General features: G+C 46.9%; 1 protein-coding gene across 5 annotated transcripts; it reads left to right on the forward strand.

The window, feature by feature from the left end:
* Positions 1,409-17,391, forward strand: MASP2 (mannan binding lectin serine peptidase 2). Of its 5 annotated transcripts, XM_013970142.2 has the most exons (11): positions 1,409-1,513; positions 1,597-1,825; positions 1,945-2,122; positions 2,879-3,010; positions 5,077-5,273; positions 5,347-5,494; positions 8,905-9,023; positions 10,832-10,910; positions 13,017-13,148; positions 13,650-13,724; positions 14,938-17,391. In XM_013970142.2, exons 1-11 carry the CDS (start codon positions 1,509-1,511, stop codon positions 15,717-15,719), a joined length of 2,076 nt encoding a protein of 691 aa, XP_013825596.2. In that variant the 5' UTR covers positions 1,409-1,508; the 3' UTR covers positions 15,720-17,391. The 5 variants fall into 5 exon arrangements, 4 of the variants coding, with proteins under 4 accessions (XP_013825596.2, XP_013825597.1, XP_017915842.1 ...); XM_013970143.2 differs by lacking the exons at positions 13,650-13,724; positions 14,938-17,391 and having other exon boundaries at positions 10,832-10,914; positions 13,017-13,134; XR_001919285.1 differs by lacking the exons at positions 5,077-5,273; positions 13,017-13,148; positions 13,650-13,724; positions 14,938-17,391 and having other exon boundaries at positions 10,832-10,869.

The following is an 18,022-nucleotide window of genomic DNA, read 5'->3' on the forward strand; positions in this document are numbered from 1 at the left end:
GAGTCTTAACCACTGGACCACCAGGTAAATCCCCATATAACACTTCTTATCTTCACTGTTTTTTTTTTTTCATTTCTTTTTAAACTCTATTTTCTGGAAGATTGCTTCAGCTTATCTTCCAAATATTTTATTGAGTTTTTTATTTCTATCATATTTTTATTTCCCAAAACCATGCTTTGTTCCCTGAATGCTCTTGCTAAACAACAAGCATCCTGTGCTTGCTTCTTGTTCTGGCCCTCTTCCTCTGAAAATAATGATTGCTTCCTTTTACTTTTGGACATTTCCCTCTCACTGATGTTTTCTGTTTTGCTGTGGTTGGTTGGTTGGTTGATATTTTTTGGTCTTTCTCATGTGTGCGGTTTTCCTCAGTAATCATTGAACGTTCTGCTCATATGTAAGACTGGGGACTAAAAAGCTAATTGGAAGCTCTGAGCACATGACAGGGACTATTGGCGACCTTCACGGTGGATGACATGCTGAGCCATTTGCTTATAGAACCTTCAAGTCAGCATCTCTACATCTTTCCTCCTGGCCTCTTCACTCTTCCCGGGGAAAAGAGAGAAGCCTGGTGGCTGCCAGGTTCTAGGAGCTGAGTCAGAGGACAGCGGTCTGTCTGCATGGAGCCCTTGTTTGCTGTCGGGCCCTGCCATCCTTGGCAGGACCTGGGACTCTCCAAATCCTTCCTCCAAGAATGCATGCATATGTGCTAAGTGGCTTCAGTCGTATCTGACTCTGTGTGACCATATGACTGTAGCCTGCTAAGCTCTTTGTCCATTGGATACTCCAGACAAGAACGCTGGAATGGGTCACCATGGTCTCCTCCAGGGTATCTTCCCAACCCAGGGATTAAACCTGTGTCTCTTACATCTCCTGCTTTGACAGGTGTATCCTCCAGGAATAAGTCACCCTTTTCTGCTGGGGTTGGTGGATGGGAAGCAGGGATTCGCAAGATGCTTAATTGTGTCCAGAAGGACTTGGGGCCACAAATTCCTGATTTCACTGCCAGCTCAGAGTTGCTTCCTGGAGCATCATTTCCACCTGTCCATCTGTTTCTCCAGCTTCCCAAATGTCGATTCCATGTCCTCGCCCATGTTCCCCATTGTTGTGGACTTGTGTTTTTAAAGCTCCCCTCTTCTCTCTGCCAGGAAGGAAAGGTAGATGCCTGTGTGCCTCCCCCGTGTCCACCTAGAAGCCACCACCTTTGAGATCATTGTCCCCAGGACTCCGAGTGACCTCGGAAGTCACACACTGCTGGGGAACCCCAGAGGTCAAGGGTGAAGACAGAGCTAGCATTTGTTCCCGGGCCCGGCCGTCATCCAGACCCAGCCCCTGGCTCCTGGCATCCTGCTCTCGCTGCCCAGAAATCTGGGCAGGCAGGAGTCATGGGGTCTGTTCCCAGAAGGCCAGGGCGGCTGGGGGCAGGGCCAGGCGCTGGACAAACAGATCAAAGGTGAGGCGCCCTGGGGCTCCAGACGGCGCCTAGTCAGCCGGAGGACACCGGGTGCACCATGAGGTGGGTGGAAGCCCCCAGGACCTCTTTGGCAGGCGTGAGGGCTGAGAGCAGGCCTCACCGCCCCTGCCCTGCACTGCCCTTAGGCTGCTGGTCTTCCTGGGCCTGCTGTGGGGCTCGGCGGCTGCGTCCTCAGGGCCACAGTGGCCCAAGCCAGTGTTCGGGCGCCTGGCATCGCCCGGCTTCCCCGACCAGTACGCCAACAACCAGGAGCGGCACTGGGCCCTGACGGCGCCCCCCGGCTACCGCCTGCGCCTCTACTTCACCCACTTCCAGCTGGAGCCCTCCTACCTGTGCGAGTATGACTTTGTCAAGGTGCCAGCAGGGCAGGCGGGGGGATGGGGCACCGGGAAGCAGGGTCTGACCTCGGAGGGCGGGAGGGCAGTCAGGTCTGGCATTGCGCCTTTGCTCCCCGTGACCCCCGACCCCCCCAGCTGAGCGCCGGGACCAAGGAGCTGGCCACGCTGTGCGGCTCAGAGAGCACGGACACGGAGCGGGCGCCTGGCAACGACACCTTCTACTCACCGGGCTCCAGCCTGGATGTCACCTTCCGCTCCGACTACTCCAACGAGAAGCCGTTCACGGGCTTCGAGGCCTTCTACTCTGCAGAGGGTGAGTGGGGGAGGAGGCCGGTTGTGGGGGCGGGATTCGGTCTCAGGCCAGACTGGTCCTCCCTTTGGTCTCCTCCCCACCCCCACTCTGGTCCCTGAGGCTGGCTTCTTGCCAGACCGGCAGGAGAAGAGTGCACACCTGGTCTGACATCATCACAATGCAAATATCCCTAACAGGCCATGACCTCTGCTCTAGACTAAGCCCCAGGTGCTAAGACTGAACGCCCTTCTGTGCCAGGGATTTCTTCAGGGGCCCCTGTGATGCAAGGGCCAGGTGAGCCCATTTGCAGATGGGCAGGTGAAGCCCCACCAGCCTGAGTGGGGCCTCTGCCTGTGGACTTTGATGCTTGATTTCAGATTCTGGCTCTTGCAGGGACTTGCTGTGTGGCCTTGGGAAAGTGGTTCAACCTCTCTGTGTTTGTCCTGAGGCTGCTCTAAGAGTTCAGTGAAACCTGTATAGAGGCCTACCCACCGGGTTCCCTTGCAGGCTGCTCCCTGTGCTGGCCTGGCTACGTGGAGCAGGACGCTTCACCTTCATTGGTTTAAAAAGGATGAAATTGAGGTCTCCCTCCACCTGTTGCAGGAAGGCCACAGTGACCTTTGTTTGGCTCTAGCACTTGGCCGGGCACGAGCCACCTCCATTCCTGAGGAGGCTCCTCTCAGGGCAGCTGTGAGGCTGGGGGCCTCTGAGCCCACGCCTGGGCTCAGTGATATCCCTTCTCCTTTCCTGCTGCCTGCCTGCCTGGCCCTCCCCCAGACATTGACGAGTGCCAGGTGCCCCCAGGAGAGGCCCCCACCTGCGACCACCACTGCCACAACCACCTGGGCGGCTTCTACTGTTCCTGCCGTGTGGGCTATGTTCTCCACAGGAACAAGCGCACCTGCTCAGGTGAGCCACAGCTGGAAAGGGGAAAAGGGGGACACTATGCCTGGCCCAGCCCCCACTCTGCCCCAAGATGCCACTGGCTCCTCAAGGACATAGTTGCTCTGCCCAGGTGACTGGAGGGACCACTGGCCTTGGCCTTCTAGACACTTCTCCTAGGTGGTGGCCCCTTCTTGGTCTTCTGTCCCCTCTCACCATCCACCCATTCATCCTCTACCCATCTGTCCACTCACCCATCCATCCATCCATCTATCCATCTATCACCCATCCATCTATCTGTCTATCCACCCATCCAACTATCCATCCATCTATCCACACATCCATCCATCCATTCACCCGTGTTCTCCAATTCCTCGCCCACCTCTGCCCTGTCCTTGGCTCACTCTCATCCCCTTCAGCTCATTCACTTGTGAGCCTGTGTTAGGCCCTCACTCTGTACCTGGCCATTCAGTGCTCGCCCTCCCTGGGGTGGGGGGGCTCCAGGATGGAGGAGTGGGGGGCCCCAGGCCTGCTTCATACAAGCTTCCCTTCATGGAACCTCAGGGTGGGGGCAGGGCCTGCTCAAAGCTGCTGTTTGGTGCCCAGCCAGCCAACCCCTTTGTCCTCCACTGCCTGGATGCCCCTCTGCACCTTTGCCAGGGGCCTGGATGGAAAACCAGCTGGCGCCCTGGGAAGTGAGCAGCCACATCCCTCGAAGCTGACCCTGCGCCCCCTGCTCAGCCATCCCTCCCCCATGTCTCTCTCTGTCTCTGTTCTCTTCCAGAGCAGAGCCTCTAGCCTCCCCTCCAGCTCCCATCTGGGTTGGGCAAGTCTGCTGCTGCCTGCAGCCCCCACTGACCGCCCCCTCGGACCTAACAATAAATGTGGCTCCACCTCCACCTGCTGCCTGTCTCTGGGGGGACAGTGGGGAAGGGCCGTGATGTGCTCCCTGGCCTCTCTCCTCTTCCACCCTCATCTCAGTCTGAGGGGCCCCAGTTGGTGGGGCGGCCCCCTCCATGGGGCCACAGGTGTCTTTGGCAGAAGGGCTTGCTCTGCCTCAACCCTCGTTTTGATGGTGGGGCCTTGTGGTCCAGGGAGGGGCATAGGCTTGCCTGAGTTCCCACAGGGCAGCCAAGCTCTTGCTGCTCCCCTACCAGGAACCCAAGGACTGGGCTCGGAGCATCCTTGGGTCCACTTCCTGTTCAGAGGGCAAGTCAGGTCCTGTGGGAGCTGGGCTGGGGGAGCCTGACCTGGAGCAGAGAGGCCAGGGAGGTTTTGATGGATGGAAACTGATTGCCCATCAACTCGCTGACAGGTAATCTGGTCCCCCACGTCTGGGGCTGATTGCCTCTGCACCCTGGGGAGCAGACACGTAGAAGAAGAAAGGCAGTGCTGGGCTCCTACTTCCTGAAATGCCCCCCCCCACCTGGGGGAGGGGGGAAGGACCCTCCCATAAGTGATGCTGACTTCCCTCTTCAAAGGCAGAACCAGCTGTTTCAGTGGGGAAAGTGGGCACCAGACTCATCTGTGATCAATGTGGACTTGAACTTCCCTCAACTGCCCCCCTGTCTTGATCCAGGGAAGGTGGGCGGGGGGAGGGCCCAAGGGAGGCTGGGCTGGACTGGCCAGGCCTGGGGGAGATGAATTTGGGGGTTGCTAGAGTCAGGGGTGGGTGGGTGACCCTCAGCCCAAGGAGATATCCCTCCTCCCATCCACTCCCCACCCAATTCCTGGGGAATAAGGAAAGTCCCCTTCTCTTCTCTTGGTGCCTTCTTCCCCCTGGGCAGATCCCACACCCCTCATTCCTGGAACTGGGACTCTGGCCCAGTGATCCCTGCAACAGAAGCCTTGGTCTAGGGCCCCCACCTTTCCTGGGGGTGTGAGTGCAGCCCCTGGAGAATGTGCATTCAAGTGTCGCCTGTGTCAGCTAAAGCCTGGAAGCCAGAGGAAGCCCCTCCCTAAACTGTCCCTTCAGCCCCTGGGTGGGGTGTCGTCTCTGGAGGGGCCTCTGGGGCTGGTGTCTGAGCTCGACCAGTAGCCGAGCCAGGCTGCTGGGCCTGGCTCACTCTGCCTGTCCTCCCCGCTCTGCTCAGCCCTGTGTTCCAGCCAGGTCTTCACTGCCCGGTCTGGAGAGCTCAGCAGCCCTGAATACCCGCAGCCATACCCCAAACTCTCCAGCTGCACCTACAGCATCCACTTGGAGGAGGGATTCCATATCATCTTGGACTTTGTGGAGTCCTTTGATGTGGAGATGCACCCTGAGACCCTGTGCCCCTACGACTCTCTTAAGGTCTGCTTCCTCTGGCCCCCACCTCACCCTGGCCCGGTAGGTCCTGGGGTGACAGGTATCTCTCCTTTTTCAGATTCGAACAGACAAGGCAGAATACGGTCCGTTCTGTGGGAAGACATTGCCCCGCAGGATTGAAACCAAGAGCAATACTGTGACCATCACCTTTACCACCGATCAGTCGGGGGACCACATGGGCTGGAAGGTCCGATACAACAGCACAGGTGAGGGCAGGTAGGGGCTCTTTCAGAAGCATCAAGGAACCACAAGGGATGGAACTGTTCCTGGCTGGGCCCTGGAAACTGGGAAGGGAAAAGTTTTCCTTAACCCGCTCAGTGTCCCTGGCTGAGTCTGAAAAGCAAACTGACAGGTTAATGGGAAAAAACATACTTGTTCATTTCATGTTAAGTGTTATGTGGCACTAGGGCTTCCCAGCGGCTCAGATGGTATGAATCTGCCTGCAATGCAGGAGACTTGGATTCACTTCCTAGGTCAGGAAGAGCCCCTGGAGAAGGGAAGCGCATCCTACTCCAACATTCTTGCCTGGAGAATCCCATGGACAGAGGAGCCTGGTGGGCTATAGTCCACAGGGTCACAAAGAATTGGACACGACTGAGTGGCTAACACTCCACACACACTCCACACTTTACATGGCACAGGTGACTTCCTAAGGAAATGAAGACCCAGAGAGACAGCTGTGTACTTCTGTGCTGCTCCTGAGGAGTGTGACAGGTTGAGGAGTATGAAGTAAGGGTGGTGAACTGGGGGAAACTTGTTCAGTCACTCAGTAGTGTCCAATTCTTTGCGACCCCATGGACTACAGCATGCCAGGCTTCCTTGTCCATCACGAACTCCCGGAGCTTGCTCAAATTCATGTCCATTGAGTCGGTGATGCCATCCAACCATCTCATCCTCTGTCGTCCCCTTCTTCTCCTGCCCTGAGTAAGCCCAGCATCAGGGTCTTTTCCAATGTCAGTTCTTGGGATCAGGTGGCCAGAGTATTGGAGCTTCAGCTTCAGCCTCAGTCCTTTCAATGACTCAAATGTAGCCAGCCCTGTTTGTTAGGATTCTTCTTGGCATCCCTTTGTCTTTGGTCATAAGGCTTCCCTCTGAGTGTAAGGAAGACACCTTGTCACACAAGGGTCTTATAACCTGCTTCAGGGGAGAAGGGAGAGGCGAAGGGAGGAATACGGAAGGGTGTTGTCCCAAGGGCAAGGGCACTGTTATGTGCAAAAGCCCGTCTTTCTTGGTGTGAAGCTGCAGTGGGTGTGATGGGGTGGGCAGAGATGGGGGCTCCTGTCACAGAGGGTTTGGACGGGGCATCTGCAGCTGGGCATCTGCCTCCCTGATTCGCCTCCACCCTCCAGGCCTCTTGGGCTTTCCCCACCTCTTCCTCATGACAGATCCTCACACACTGGATGGTTCTTGGTACTACCTCCTTAGATGTAAGTCCAAGTCCCCCATCTTCTGGGCACTGACCACTGGATGTGACTGTCCCCCTGCGAGTTGACACTCTAAGCCAACTGGTCTCTCAGGATGTTTTTGGAAGGACCGAGTAACTGAACTGGAGAAACTCCAAAGCAGCCAAAGCCGTGCTGAGAGTGCAGGCTGAGGGTCAGGCTGCCCAGCTTGATGTCCCAGCTGTAGTGCCACCTGCTTCCTGGCCATGTGACACTGAGCCTCTTAAAGCAACTTTCCTAAGATGTAATGTCTCAATTATCCAGTGAAGGATAACATCTCCATGGAAAGGTGGGGGTTGGTGGGTTAATGTAGAAGGCATGGGGTGTGTGTGAAGGAGGTATTAATTTTTAAAATGAGGAGATTGGATGAACAAAGATTAACCTTTGGGCCACCTCTGTTGGACATGTGGGAAAGAATGAGAGCCTGGTCAGGAGGGCAGAGATCGGCACTTTGTGAAGCCCCCCGTTTTTTTTTTTTGGATGTGGGCCATTTTTAAAGTCTTTATTGAATTCGCCACAATATTGCTTCTGTTTTTTTTTTTCTTTTCGCCCAGAAGTATATGGTATCTTAGCTCCCTGACCAGGGATCAAACCCATAACCCCCAGCATTGGAAGGTAAAGTCTTAACCACTGGATGCCCAGGGAAGTCCCAAACATTTCATTTTTTAATAGCCTTTTGCCTTCCTGTGTGACAAAGTAATGAAATTTCTAAACCAGGAGTACTGGTTTCAGAGCGAGTAGGAGGGAAAAGTCAGGTTTGCCAGGCTGGTGGGAAGGGGCTGGCACAAGGCCTGGCAGTGTGTGTGAAGGAGGGTGTGAGCAGGGCCCTGGCTTGGGATTAAGACAGCCTCAGGAAGCCCTGGGATGTCCCTGGAGACTCTGGGGCCTGCCTGGGACTGAGTCACCCAGAGACATAGAGATCAGCTGCTGGAGGAAGTAGGGGACAGGCAAATGGCCTGCGTGGGCTGAGGGGTGGCCTTGGGGGATTGTCAGCCATGGGGGATGGGCTGAAGCCATGGGGTGACAACAAGCCAGGGTTTGGAGGCCAAAGTAGAAGCCAGTCCTGAGCCCTGTGGGCACATGCTCATGAGGGACAGGAGAGGCTTCCCAGGTGCCAGTCTAGCTCTGAGCCACGAGGTCTGCTGGGAGGGCTCCCTGGCTGCAACCACCTCTTCAGTTCAGTTCAGTTCAGTTCAGTCACTCAGTCGCGTCCGACTCTGCGACCCCATGAATTGCAGCACGCCAGGCCTCCCTGTCCATCATCAACTCCTGGAATTCACTCAAACTCAAGTCCATCAAGTCGGTGATGCCATCCAGCCATCTCCACCTCTGTCATCCCCTTCTCCTCCTGCCCCCAATCCCTCCCAGCATCAGAGTCTTTTCCAATGAGTCAACTCTTCACATAAGGTGGCCAGAGTATTGGAGTTTCAGCTTTGGCATCAGTCCTTCCAAAGAAATCCCAGGGCTGATCTCCTTCCAGTGCTTATTCCCTGGTGATTCAGCCAGTTAAGAATCCGCCTGCAATGCAGGAGACCTGAGTTCACTTCCTGGGTCAGGAAGATCCCCTGGAGAAGGAGATGGCAACCCACTCCAGTATCCTTACCTGGGAAATCCTACAGATGGAGAAGCCTGGCGGGCTACAGTCCATAGGGTCGCAAAGAGTTGGACATGACTGACTAACACTTTCTTAGCAAAGCACGTTCGTCTGTGCTTCACACTCAGTCCTCACAAAGCCCCAACAGGTGAGCAAAGTCTCATCAGGCTTATGGATGAGGAAACTGAGACTCTCTTGTGACTTAAATGCATGTGGTCCAGCTCTTCCCCTCCCCCCCCACCCCCGTTACGTTCCCCAGTTCTCTGCAGTGCGTGTGAGGCCCCTGGCGGGCAGCAGACACACCCTTTGCCATGACCATGCTCCCTTATTGCATGCCTGACTTTCTTTCCATCACTTTGGCTGAAGCCCAGGCCAGACAACAAATCCTAATTTGTACAATAAGCAACGGAGAGTTTAATCTTGCCTTTGAATTTAAATCTTAAGAACTCTATCCCATTTGTGGCAAGCTCCCTCTACACATTAAGTGTTTCACTTATAAATCCAGAACTTCTAATTGCTCAATTCAGACTTGCCTGCTGTAGACCACAGCCAAACTCAAACGTCTCATTTCCTTGCTCAGCTCAGCCTTGCCCTGATCCATTGGCGCCACCTAATGGCCGCATCTCCCCTGTGCAAGCCAAATACATCCTGAAAGACCACTTCTCGGTCTTCTGCGAGACCGGTTATGAACTTCTGCAAGTAAGTTAATATAAAACTGCTAACTGCAACCACAATCATGACGGTTTTTAAACGAATCCATATTTACATCAGCAGGTATGTGAAAGGAATATGGGAAAACAGCTGTTGTCAGCATGGTGGTTTCTTTTCCCTGTGATTAAACAATAAAATTCAAAGAAATGATACGTTTGCTAAGAGAAATGGCTATAGAAAAATTTCTATCCTTAGGAATTCTATTTTAAAAAGACATTTAGTTAACTGCTTTGTTTACAGTAGTGCTGGTTCTCCCTGCTGCTCAGGTTCTCTCTAGTTGCAGCAAGCCGGGGGCTACTCTCTAGCTACTGCGTGTGGGCTTCCCATCGTGGTGGCTTCTCTTGCTGTGGAGCACAGGCTCTCGAGGGTTTAATTGCTCTGCAGCATGTGGAATCTTCCTGGGACAGGGACTGAACCCACATCTTCTCCGTTAGCAGGAGGATTCTTAACCATCGAACCACCAGGGAAGTCCCAGAACTCTGCTATTTAAACAAGCTTTGTCTTGGGGAAAGCTGGTGATATAAAGGAACGCCTTTCTCAGTTCATATACATTACTGCAGCTCTTGGTAAAGCAGCTTAAATGTTTGCCATTGTGCTCTATGTTATCACCTTGCATTAAATCAAACTCCTCCTCCTGGTCAAATGACCTTTATATGAAACAACTCCTGGGCCCACAAAAAATTAAACGGCCCTTGGAAACAGTATATTCTGCAGAGTTATAAACAGTGACCACTGTCAAGGGAGAGGGAGGATAATTTCAAAAAATGCTTAGTGTGTTGCTTTAGGGGCACAGGTAGATTAACATGTCCTCTTTATGTTCTTCAAAATTGTCACTGAATCCCAACGGTGAAAAGTAATAACACTGAAATGATAGCTGGCTATGCAATCCAGTCCTGTGGAAGGGGAAAAAGTGAGACACTTTTCTCAATTTGCAAACTTCTGGGCGGGCTCTTCCCATAGCTCCTTGAACCACAAACCTGTTTAGTTTTTCTTTTTTTTTTTAGTTTTTCTTTTTAAATGAACATCTATTTAACTAGTTTTATCAACCATCATCTTTAAAGATTAATATATCTATATATCTTTTTTTTGTTTTTTTTTTTGCCATGCCTCATAGCTTGTGGTTCCCCGACCAGGGATTGAACCCAGTCCCTGGCAGTGAAACCTTGAAGTCCTAACCATAACCACTGGACTACCAGGGAAGTCTCTTTTTTAGTATTTCCTGTTCAGTCTCTGATGAAAGAAAAAAATCATCCTGCTCTCCTTTGAAGCATAAAGCTTCTGTCAAAGGCACCTTCTTTCATTTAAAGTCTGTTTTAGAAAAATACCTCAATGTCAAAAATGTCCCTCTAAATGATATTAGCAATGGAACTGATTGAGAACACCCTTGTGAAGCTTAAGGAAGTATTTTAAATGACTTTCCTCCAGCTAATAGCTGCAGGCTAGAAAAATCCAGACACATTCATTCCATGCCTGATCAGGTTGACCTTCCCCAGACTTCTGACCATCACCCTTTGGCACTTAAAGAAATGGTGCAGCATCAGCAGGAACTTGAAATCTGACATGTTCTTGGATTAAAATGGAAAGCAAAAACAAAAACTGCTGCAAGAGGTCAACATCTTTAAGAGACACACGCATAGATGACATCACCAAGCACACAGGTGTACCAAGGCAGCTGGGCTGTGTCATGTGGGTTCATCACCCTCCTTGGGAGCACCTCTCGAAACACTAGAAGAGGAACTACTATGGAGTGCTTTCATGATGAAAACAAGGTTAATATTCTCTCAATTCCTCTTTAGGGTAATTTACCCCTGAAATCATTTACTGCGGTCTGTCAGAAAGATGGCTCTTGGGACCGACCGATGCCAGCGTGCAGCAGTACGTACGTGTGACTACAACGCCTGTAGCTGCTTCTGCTACTACTGCTTCTGGTCTTTTTAGAAAATTTTATTTATCAGGGCTTGAATTCTAAGTTTGCTTGTCTTACCCAGTGTCTAGGTGCACACTTAAGCAGTTAAAATGGGACCACGCTAATAGGAAAAGTATTTGCTTTAGTATATGCAAAAGCACTTTTCTAAGTATAAAATACTCATAAAAGATGGGGAATAGAGAAAAATTACAAACATTGTAATACTCATAATCCCACTGTATCAGAGTATAACCACTGTTGCTATTTTGGTGTATATCTCTTCAATTACATATATCACACATGCAAACATGTTCAGGCCACCACTTGATGCAGATAATTGTGGAGTGTGTATGTATGTATATATACCTGTACATACACACATATATCCACATCAAACTGGGATGACACTGTCCATTACCATCTTGTGACCTGAGTCATGTATCTAATGAATTATGTTACATGTTCAGTTCAGTCACTCAGCCATGTCCGACTCTTTGCAACTGTAGCACACCAGGCTTTCCTGTCCATCACCAACTCCAGGAGCTTGCTTAAAGTCCGTCCATCAAGTCGCTGATGCCATCCAATCATCTCATCCTCTGTCGTCCCCTTCTCCTCCCATCTTCAATCTTTCCCAGCATCAGGGTCTTTTCCAGTGAGTTAGTTCTTCCCATCAGGTGGCCAAAGTATTGGAGTTTCAGCTTCAGCATCAGTCCTTCCAATGAATATTCAGGACTGATCTCCTTGTAGTCCAAGGGACTCTGAAGTCTTCTCCAACAACCCCACTTCAAAAGCATCAATGTTAGTGGAAGTAACAAATTTACAAAACAAAAAGTGAAAACCTCTCTTGCCCAAATCCTCAAACTACTGACACCTTTGACACTAGGGTCCATTCCTTCACATCATTATCTCCTATGCTATTCATACTAATGTATTTCACTACTACATACTTTTGAACCAAAGCAGGATTCCCAATCTGACTGCAATTTACCCTCCCCCTCCATAATCGCTGGGGTATCTTTCCACATCAATTTGAGTACTAACAGAGCTGCTCATTCTTATTAATGACTGTCTAGTATTCCACGAGAGCTGATTTTCAGTCCATGTGATCTTTATTTCCAGTTTTTTACCATTACACATGCTGTAGTTAATAACTCTGTATCTTCACATATCTTGTTCAAGGGTTTCTACAAAATTCCTGGGGGAATTTAAATATTTTCATCTCTAAAATTTATATTCCTGTCAGAATCTACCACCAACATACTACCAATTTTTAGTTTAAGAACAGCAAGGACGAGCTGGCACTGAAGGGAGTGAGAGGTGCGGGTGTGAGCCCCGATCCTGCCCCTTCTGTGGTTCTGGGCGTAATCCCTGTGGAGAAATTATAGACAAGCTGGACTAAGCACTTGGCACAGAGCCAGACACACTGCGATTAAGCGGCTGAAAACCAAGTACGATTTCTTAAGTATCCACAGAAATACATCAACAATTTTTTATTGTGTACAAAACTATGATTTTTAGACTGATACCACTTTCTGAGAAACTGGTTAGTTATTTCACATTAATGTCCAAGCAGGTATGAATTCCAACCCAAACTCAAGGTAGCGTGACTTCTAGGTCGTCTAAAAAGCTAAGGATCATAACAAGCCGAGCCCTTCAGTCTTCAAATTGCACCAGTTTACATGGAGCCAGACTGTACCTGCCGCCTGCATGCCGTGCTGTTTTCTTCTGTCGCTATTTTGTTGCACGAGATTTCAACAAAGGCCGACCACTTTTTTTTACATGTGAGAATGCTAAGGAAGTCCAAGTGGTTTCAAATCCCCTTCCTTTAGGGAAAGCATCCTACCCTCCTTGCCCAGGGCCTTCAATTCCATCTAGCTGTTTAGCGAGAGATAGGAAAGAGTGACGCTTTAAAACTACACTTAAGGTGATGCTCATTTTCAGAGATGAAATAATGTCCACCTTGAACATGCCTTCAGGTTACAGCACGACACAGCCAACCACCATCACAATCTCCACACATCATTTTAATGTTAGAATTCAGTACAAACGGACTTCCCTCTCCCATCATTTATTAGTTGTGGACTGTGGCCCTCCTGACGATCTACCCAGTGGCCAGGTGGAGTACATCACAGCTCCTGCAGTGACCACGTACAGGGCTGTGGTTAAATACCACTGCAATGAGTTCTACACAATGACAACCGACGATGGTAAGCAAACTATTCCAAGCTGGGGGTGGGTAATATTTGGAACCTAAGTCTTCATGATCTGAAAATAAACTTACCCAACATTTTTGGCTAAGGCTAGGCAAAAGATTAAAAGGCACGTCTCCCACCTGCTAAGTAAAATATTGCAGCTGAAGTGACTTTAATGTCAATTTGCAAGAATCTGAAAACAGATCTTATCTAGTAAATGACTACCACAAACACACAATATATTCCAAATGGTTTAATTTAACAAGTCAAAACCTTATCATTAAGCACTTGAGATCTTGATACATATTCAAGTTACACATCTAAAAGGTTTCCACTTTGCAAGCAAACATGGTAATGCAGAGACCTCCTATTTATGAAATCATGTAAAACGGTTATTCAGACACCTCTATTTCCCACTGATGCTCAAGAATCAACATTTTTCAAGGGGGTATTCAAGCAAATGACAACCACCTTTTACATGCAGTTAAACATTTTTGTTTTTCCAATGATTTGCAGGTAAATATGTGTGTGAGGCTGATGGATTCTGGACGAGCTCCAAAAGAGAAAAATCACTCCCAGCCTGTGAGCCTGGTAATGGATACATTTATACAAGAGATTTGTAATTGATGGAATGTAGAACTGGGTAGAAGACAGTAAGTAGCGCTTTAGCGGTGTAGGCAGAAATGTGATTTCAGCACTTGGCTCTTAGACCAACTTATTATTTCCAAATAGTATGTTCTCATTACCCCTTTCCATGTGGAGTGGTTTGTTAGGTGCTGACTGCATCAGTCATTTGACTATTTTTGACCTTACAACTAGGCAAGCATAAAAAATTAAATGATACTTAAAATTATCTTGAACCATTTATACATTTATAAACATGAGTTCTGTTACTTTTCTTCTCTACAGAAATGCTATTAAAACCCAAAGCTAATAACCTCATTATTTCCCTAAGCAATTGTTTCCAATGACATCTAGTTTTTAAACATTAATGCAATTTGCCTTTTAATAGTACTCAGAAAAAGTTTTTACCAGAATTGGCTCTGAAGATATAGTTGACAAAAAAGAAAAAAAAAAATCAGAAAAGTAATAATATATCCATTACCGGTTAGTCTCAGTTGACACAATGTTTATAAGCTTTCATAAAGAGTATTCTACCACAACAGGAAACATATTTGCTACATTAATAAGCATATTTAGTTAGCAATATATAGTAAAGTCTAGTGTCTGGAAGGAACAACTAGACCAGAAATAATTTCTGAACCTGAAGGTTCCTGGCTACAACTGTAACATTCTCATTTTTAAAACATTTGAATGTTCAAAGGTGAAAGTAGTCTGCAAATCCTATGATATCGACCCTAGTTTCTGCTTTTCCCAGAACTACACGGTAGATATCCCATTTTACAAGCAGGAAAACAGAAGCAATGGAGAGGTTATTTACTTTCACTTCCCGCACACACCAGCTCAGACAACTCCTGTTAGCCTTACCGAACACATTCCCAGTCCTGAGACCAAGTTACTTTGGCGAAACAAATTAGTTTCTACATATTAATTTTCACTCACTTCATTTTCTGAGGAGCTAAAAAATACCAAATGGTTTTATCGGATCTTTGAACAATGTTTTGAGCAGTAAAACATATACACTATACTCACTTGCCTGTACAGGTGGACAAACACCAATTCGTGTGATGCAATTTTTGGCTGACACTAAACATGAGTAATTGATAACTCCAAAGTGGTAATAATTGGAGAAAAACACCATCAGGTTTCTGTAAAGGCTCTCTACATCTGCTTCTTTCCCCAGTGTGTGGAATATCCACCCGTACTACAGAAGGTCGTATATATGGAGGACAAAATGCAAAGCTTGGTTACTTCCCTTGGCAAGTGCTGTTACTAGGTAAAACTATGGCAGCAGGCGCACTTCTGCATGACAACTGGGTCCTAACAGCTGCTCATGCTGTATATGACCAAAGAGAAGACGCTGCCTCCCTACAGATTAGAATGGGTGCCCTGAAGAGAATATCACCTAATTATACACAAGCCTGGGCCGAGGCCATCTTTATACACGAAAGTTACATTCATGATGCTGGTTACGATAACGACATAGCACTGATTAAACTGAAGAACAAAGTTGTAATCAACAGCAACATCATGCCTATTTGTTTGCCAAGAAAAGAAGCGGAATCTTTCATGAGGACAAATGACATTGGAACTGCATCTGGATGGGGATTAACCCAAAGGGGGTTTCTTGCCAGAAATCTAAAGTTTGTTGACATACCAGTTGTTGACCATCAAAAATGTACTGCTGCCTACGAAAAGAAGTCCTATCCAGAGGGAAGGGTAACTGATAACATGCTTTGCGCTGGCTTGCAAAGTGGGGGCAAGGACAGCTGTAGAGGTGACAGTGGGGGGGCGTTGGTGTTTCTAGATAATGAGACCCAGAAGTGGTTTGTGGGAGGAATAGTGTCATGGGGTTCCACTAATTGTGGGGAAGCAGATCAGTATGGGGTCTACACCAAAGTAATAAACTACATTCCCTGGATCAAGAGCATCATTAATAGTAATGTGTCTTCAGCTAGTACGTGATTCTTTGTTTTAAAAAATACCCGTAAGAGATCTTAGTGGCAAACTGACCTGAGAAATGTGAACAGGAGCGCTGCCATTCCACCTTAACCGAACCCGACTGCAGGTGAGCCTGCCTTTCAGGCCCGTGTCCACTAGCCACTCTTTCACTACTTAACTCAAGGGGACATAAGCCACTGTAGCGTTACTTGTCTTCTTTTGGCCAATCCATTACAAACTCGTGGATTAAATCTACATTTACTTACTTAACAAAGTCCAGTGTCTTTTTCTACTCTCCATTTGCATTTCTATGAAGTTTCCTGTTCATGTTCTTTAACTATTTTTGTATTTGTTCTTACTGATCTGAGAATGTTATATATTACAGCAGTATTGGTTCAGGAGTTACTTTGAATGTTTTTCTTGCGTAGATAAATTGGAAATAGCAACACTTTGGCCTATGTATAGACTGATTTCCATGTTAAAACCAACACTATAATTTTTTAATTATAAAAAACTGCCAAACAAAGAACACAAACGGCACTATTTCACATTATCAAAGACAACAGATTTTCTAAAGGACAATTTGGCAATATATCTCACAAGTCTTAAAAGCATGCATAGTCTTTGACCTGGTAATTACAATGCTAAGATTTTAATTTAGCTGTGAGATTACTCCTAGCGCTTGGAAATAACCTAAATAATGTTCAAATTCAGAAGACAGTTGATTCAAAAGTGGCATTTCCATAAGATGAAATACATTAAAAATAAGTGGCGGTATTACTGATAAATATAATGTTTTTTTTTTTTCTTACCATGAACATGAAATACTTGGGCACACTTAAAAAAAATAGATTACAGATTGTACAACAGCTGAGTACAGAACTTAAATACACAATTCAGAGTTGCTCTCCTAGTAATTAACAACAAAAAACTATTCTAATTATCACATACATCTGAATTACTATGTACTTAACATCTTTCCTAAGGACAAAATTTAAGCCCTGACCCAACCTTAAAACATTTCATTTAGTTGGCCTCCCTAAAAAGTTTTAATATCTAACACTCAATAAAACTTCTCATTCTAGCCAAAGAGTCACCATTATTAGGTAGAAATTCACTGTGATTTCAACTAACTTCTCTTGTACATATAAAGTGCAACTTCTAGAGGCTCACTTTTTAAAGGTAACTTTCCAGCATCTTTGTCACATAAATAAAAAAAGAAACTGTATTTTTCCAGTAAGACTCCAGACACTAAACTGTGGTGGCAATGAAAATTTTTATTCAACTGGTTCAAAAAAGTTTTTAGAATGAATGCATTTAGATGACCAAATAGACTTTAAAAACAAATCTTTGCCAAATAGTTTACTTCTAAACTTCAATTTTTTTTAAGGGTAGAATTAAATACCCATAGCTATGTAGTACCATAAACATGTTAATAGAAGGCTACTCAACATTGAAAGCCTTCTAAGACTGGTAACTAGATTTACACAAGTGTAAATAAGGGATTAAAACCATGCCATTGACAAAGTTAACTTACCCCTGGGCTTCTTGAAGGCTTGTCAGTTTAGTCTTTGGAGGTCCCCGAATACCATTTTAAGTGTTACCATGTTACTGCTGCTGAGTAATAGTGCAAGTGCTAAAATGCAAAATTCAGATGGTACAGGGTTTGGAAATCATGCAATTTAGATGCAGAAAAAAAAAAAACAACGCAAGATCCTTTACAGAGGAAACTGAATAAAACAATGTGGCGACCATAAGCCTAAAAGATGACTTCATTTATAAAAGTTTAAAACACATTAGCTTTCAAAATGACAAACCTAGTTATCATAATCTAATTAGATAAGGGCATTAGGTAAATTATCAACACAAAAACTGTTACATTCTTCCACTAGAAAAGGAGCTGACTCTCACAGAAGTTAGTTACATTTTAAGTACAATAGAGAATCAATATATTATTGCTTTTACATACTTAACAATGCACCGTGAGAGTCTTGAGTTTTGTAGATTTATTCGACATTATTCTATTTCCCCACCTTTGGAAGACAAAGCCCCTTCCACTTAACACTTCCACAGACAGACAACCCACCCTGCTAGTTCTTAAAGCTATCAGGCTTCTTAATGGATTTCAGGCACAAGATAATTTGTGGTTTCTTCTACTTTATCCCTATTGCAATTAATTCCACTTTTCAAATCCCCAACTAGAAAGGTGCTGATATTCCCTTCATTTCAATTGATAGGCTTTGCTACAAAGCATTTTAAATTAACATTGCTTTGCCCACTCCTTCAAATAAGAATATTTTTAGAAGGATGATTTCCCAATGGAGATT

The sequence above is a fragment of the Capra hircus genome, chromosome 16 (genome assembly GCF_001704415.2).
Source record: "Capra hircus breed San Clemente chromosome 16, ASM170441v1, whole genome shotgun sequence".
Taxonomy (NCBI): domain Eukaryota; kingdom Metazoa; phylum Chordata; class Mammalia; order Artiodactyla; family Bovidae; genus Capra; species Capra hircus.

Excerpts from the sequence above, each read along its gene's own strand:
- MASP2 (XM_013970142.2), top strand. Across the intron at positions 2,123-2,878 it reads GGCCTTCTACTCTGCAGAGG|ACATTGACGAGTGCCAGGTG; the intron begins GTGAGTGGGGGA and ends GCCCTCCCCCAG. Across the intron at positions 3,011-5,076 it reads GAACAAGCGCACCTGCTCAG|CCCTGTGTTCCAGCCAGGTC; the intron begins GTGAGCCACAGC and ends CGCTCTGCTCAG.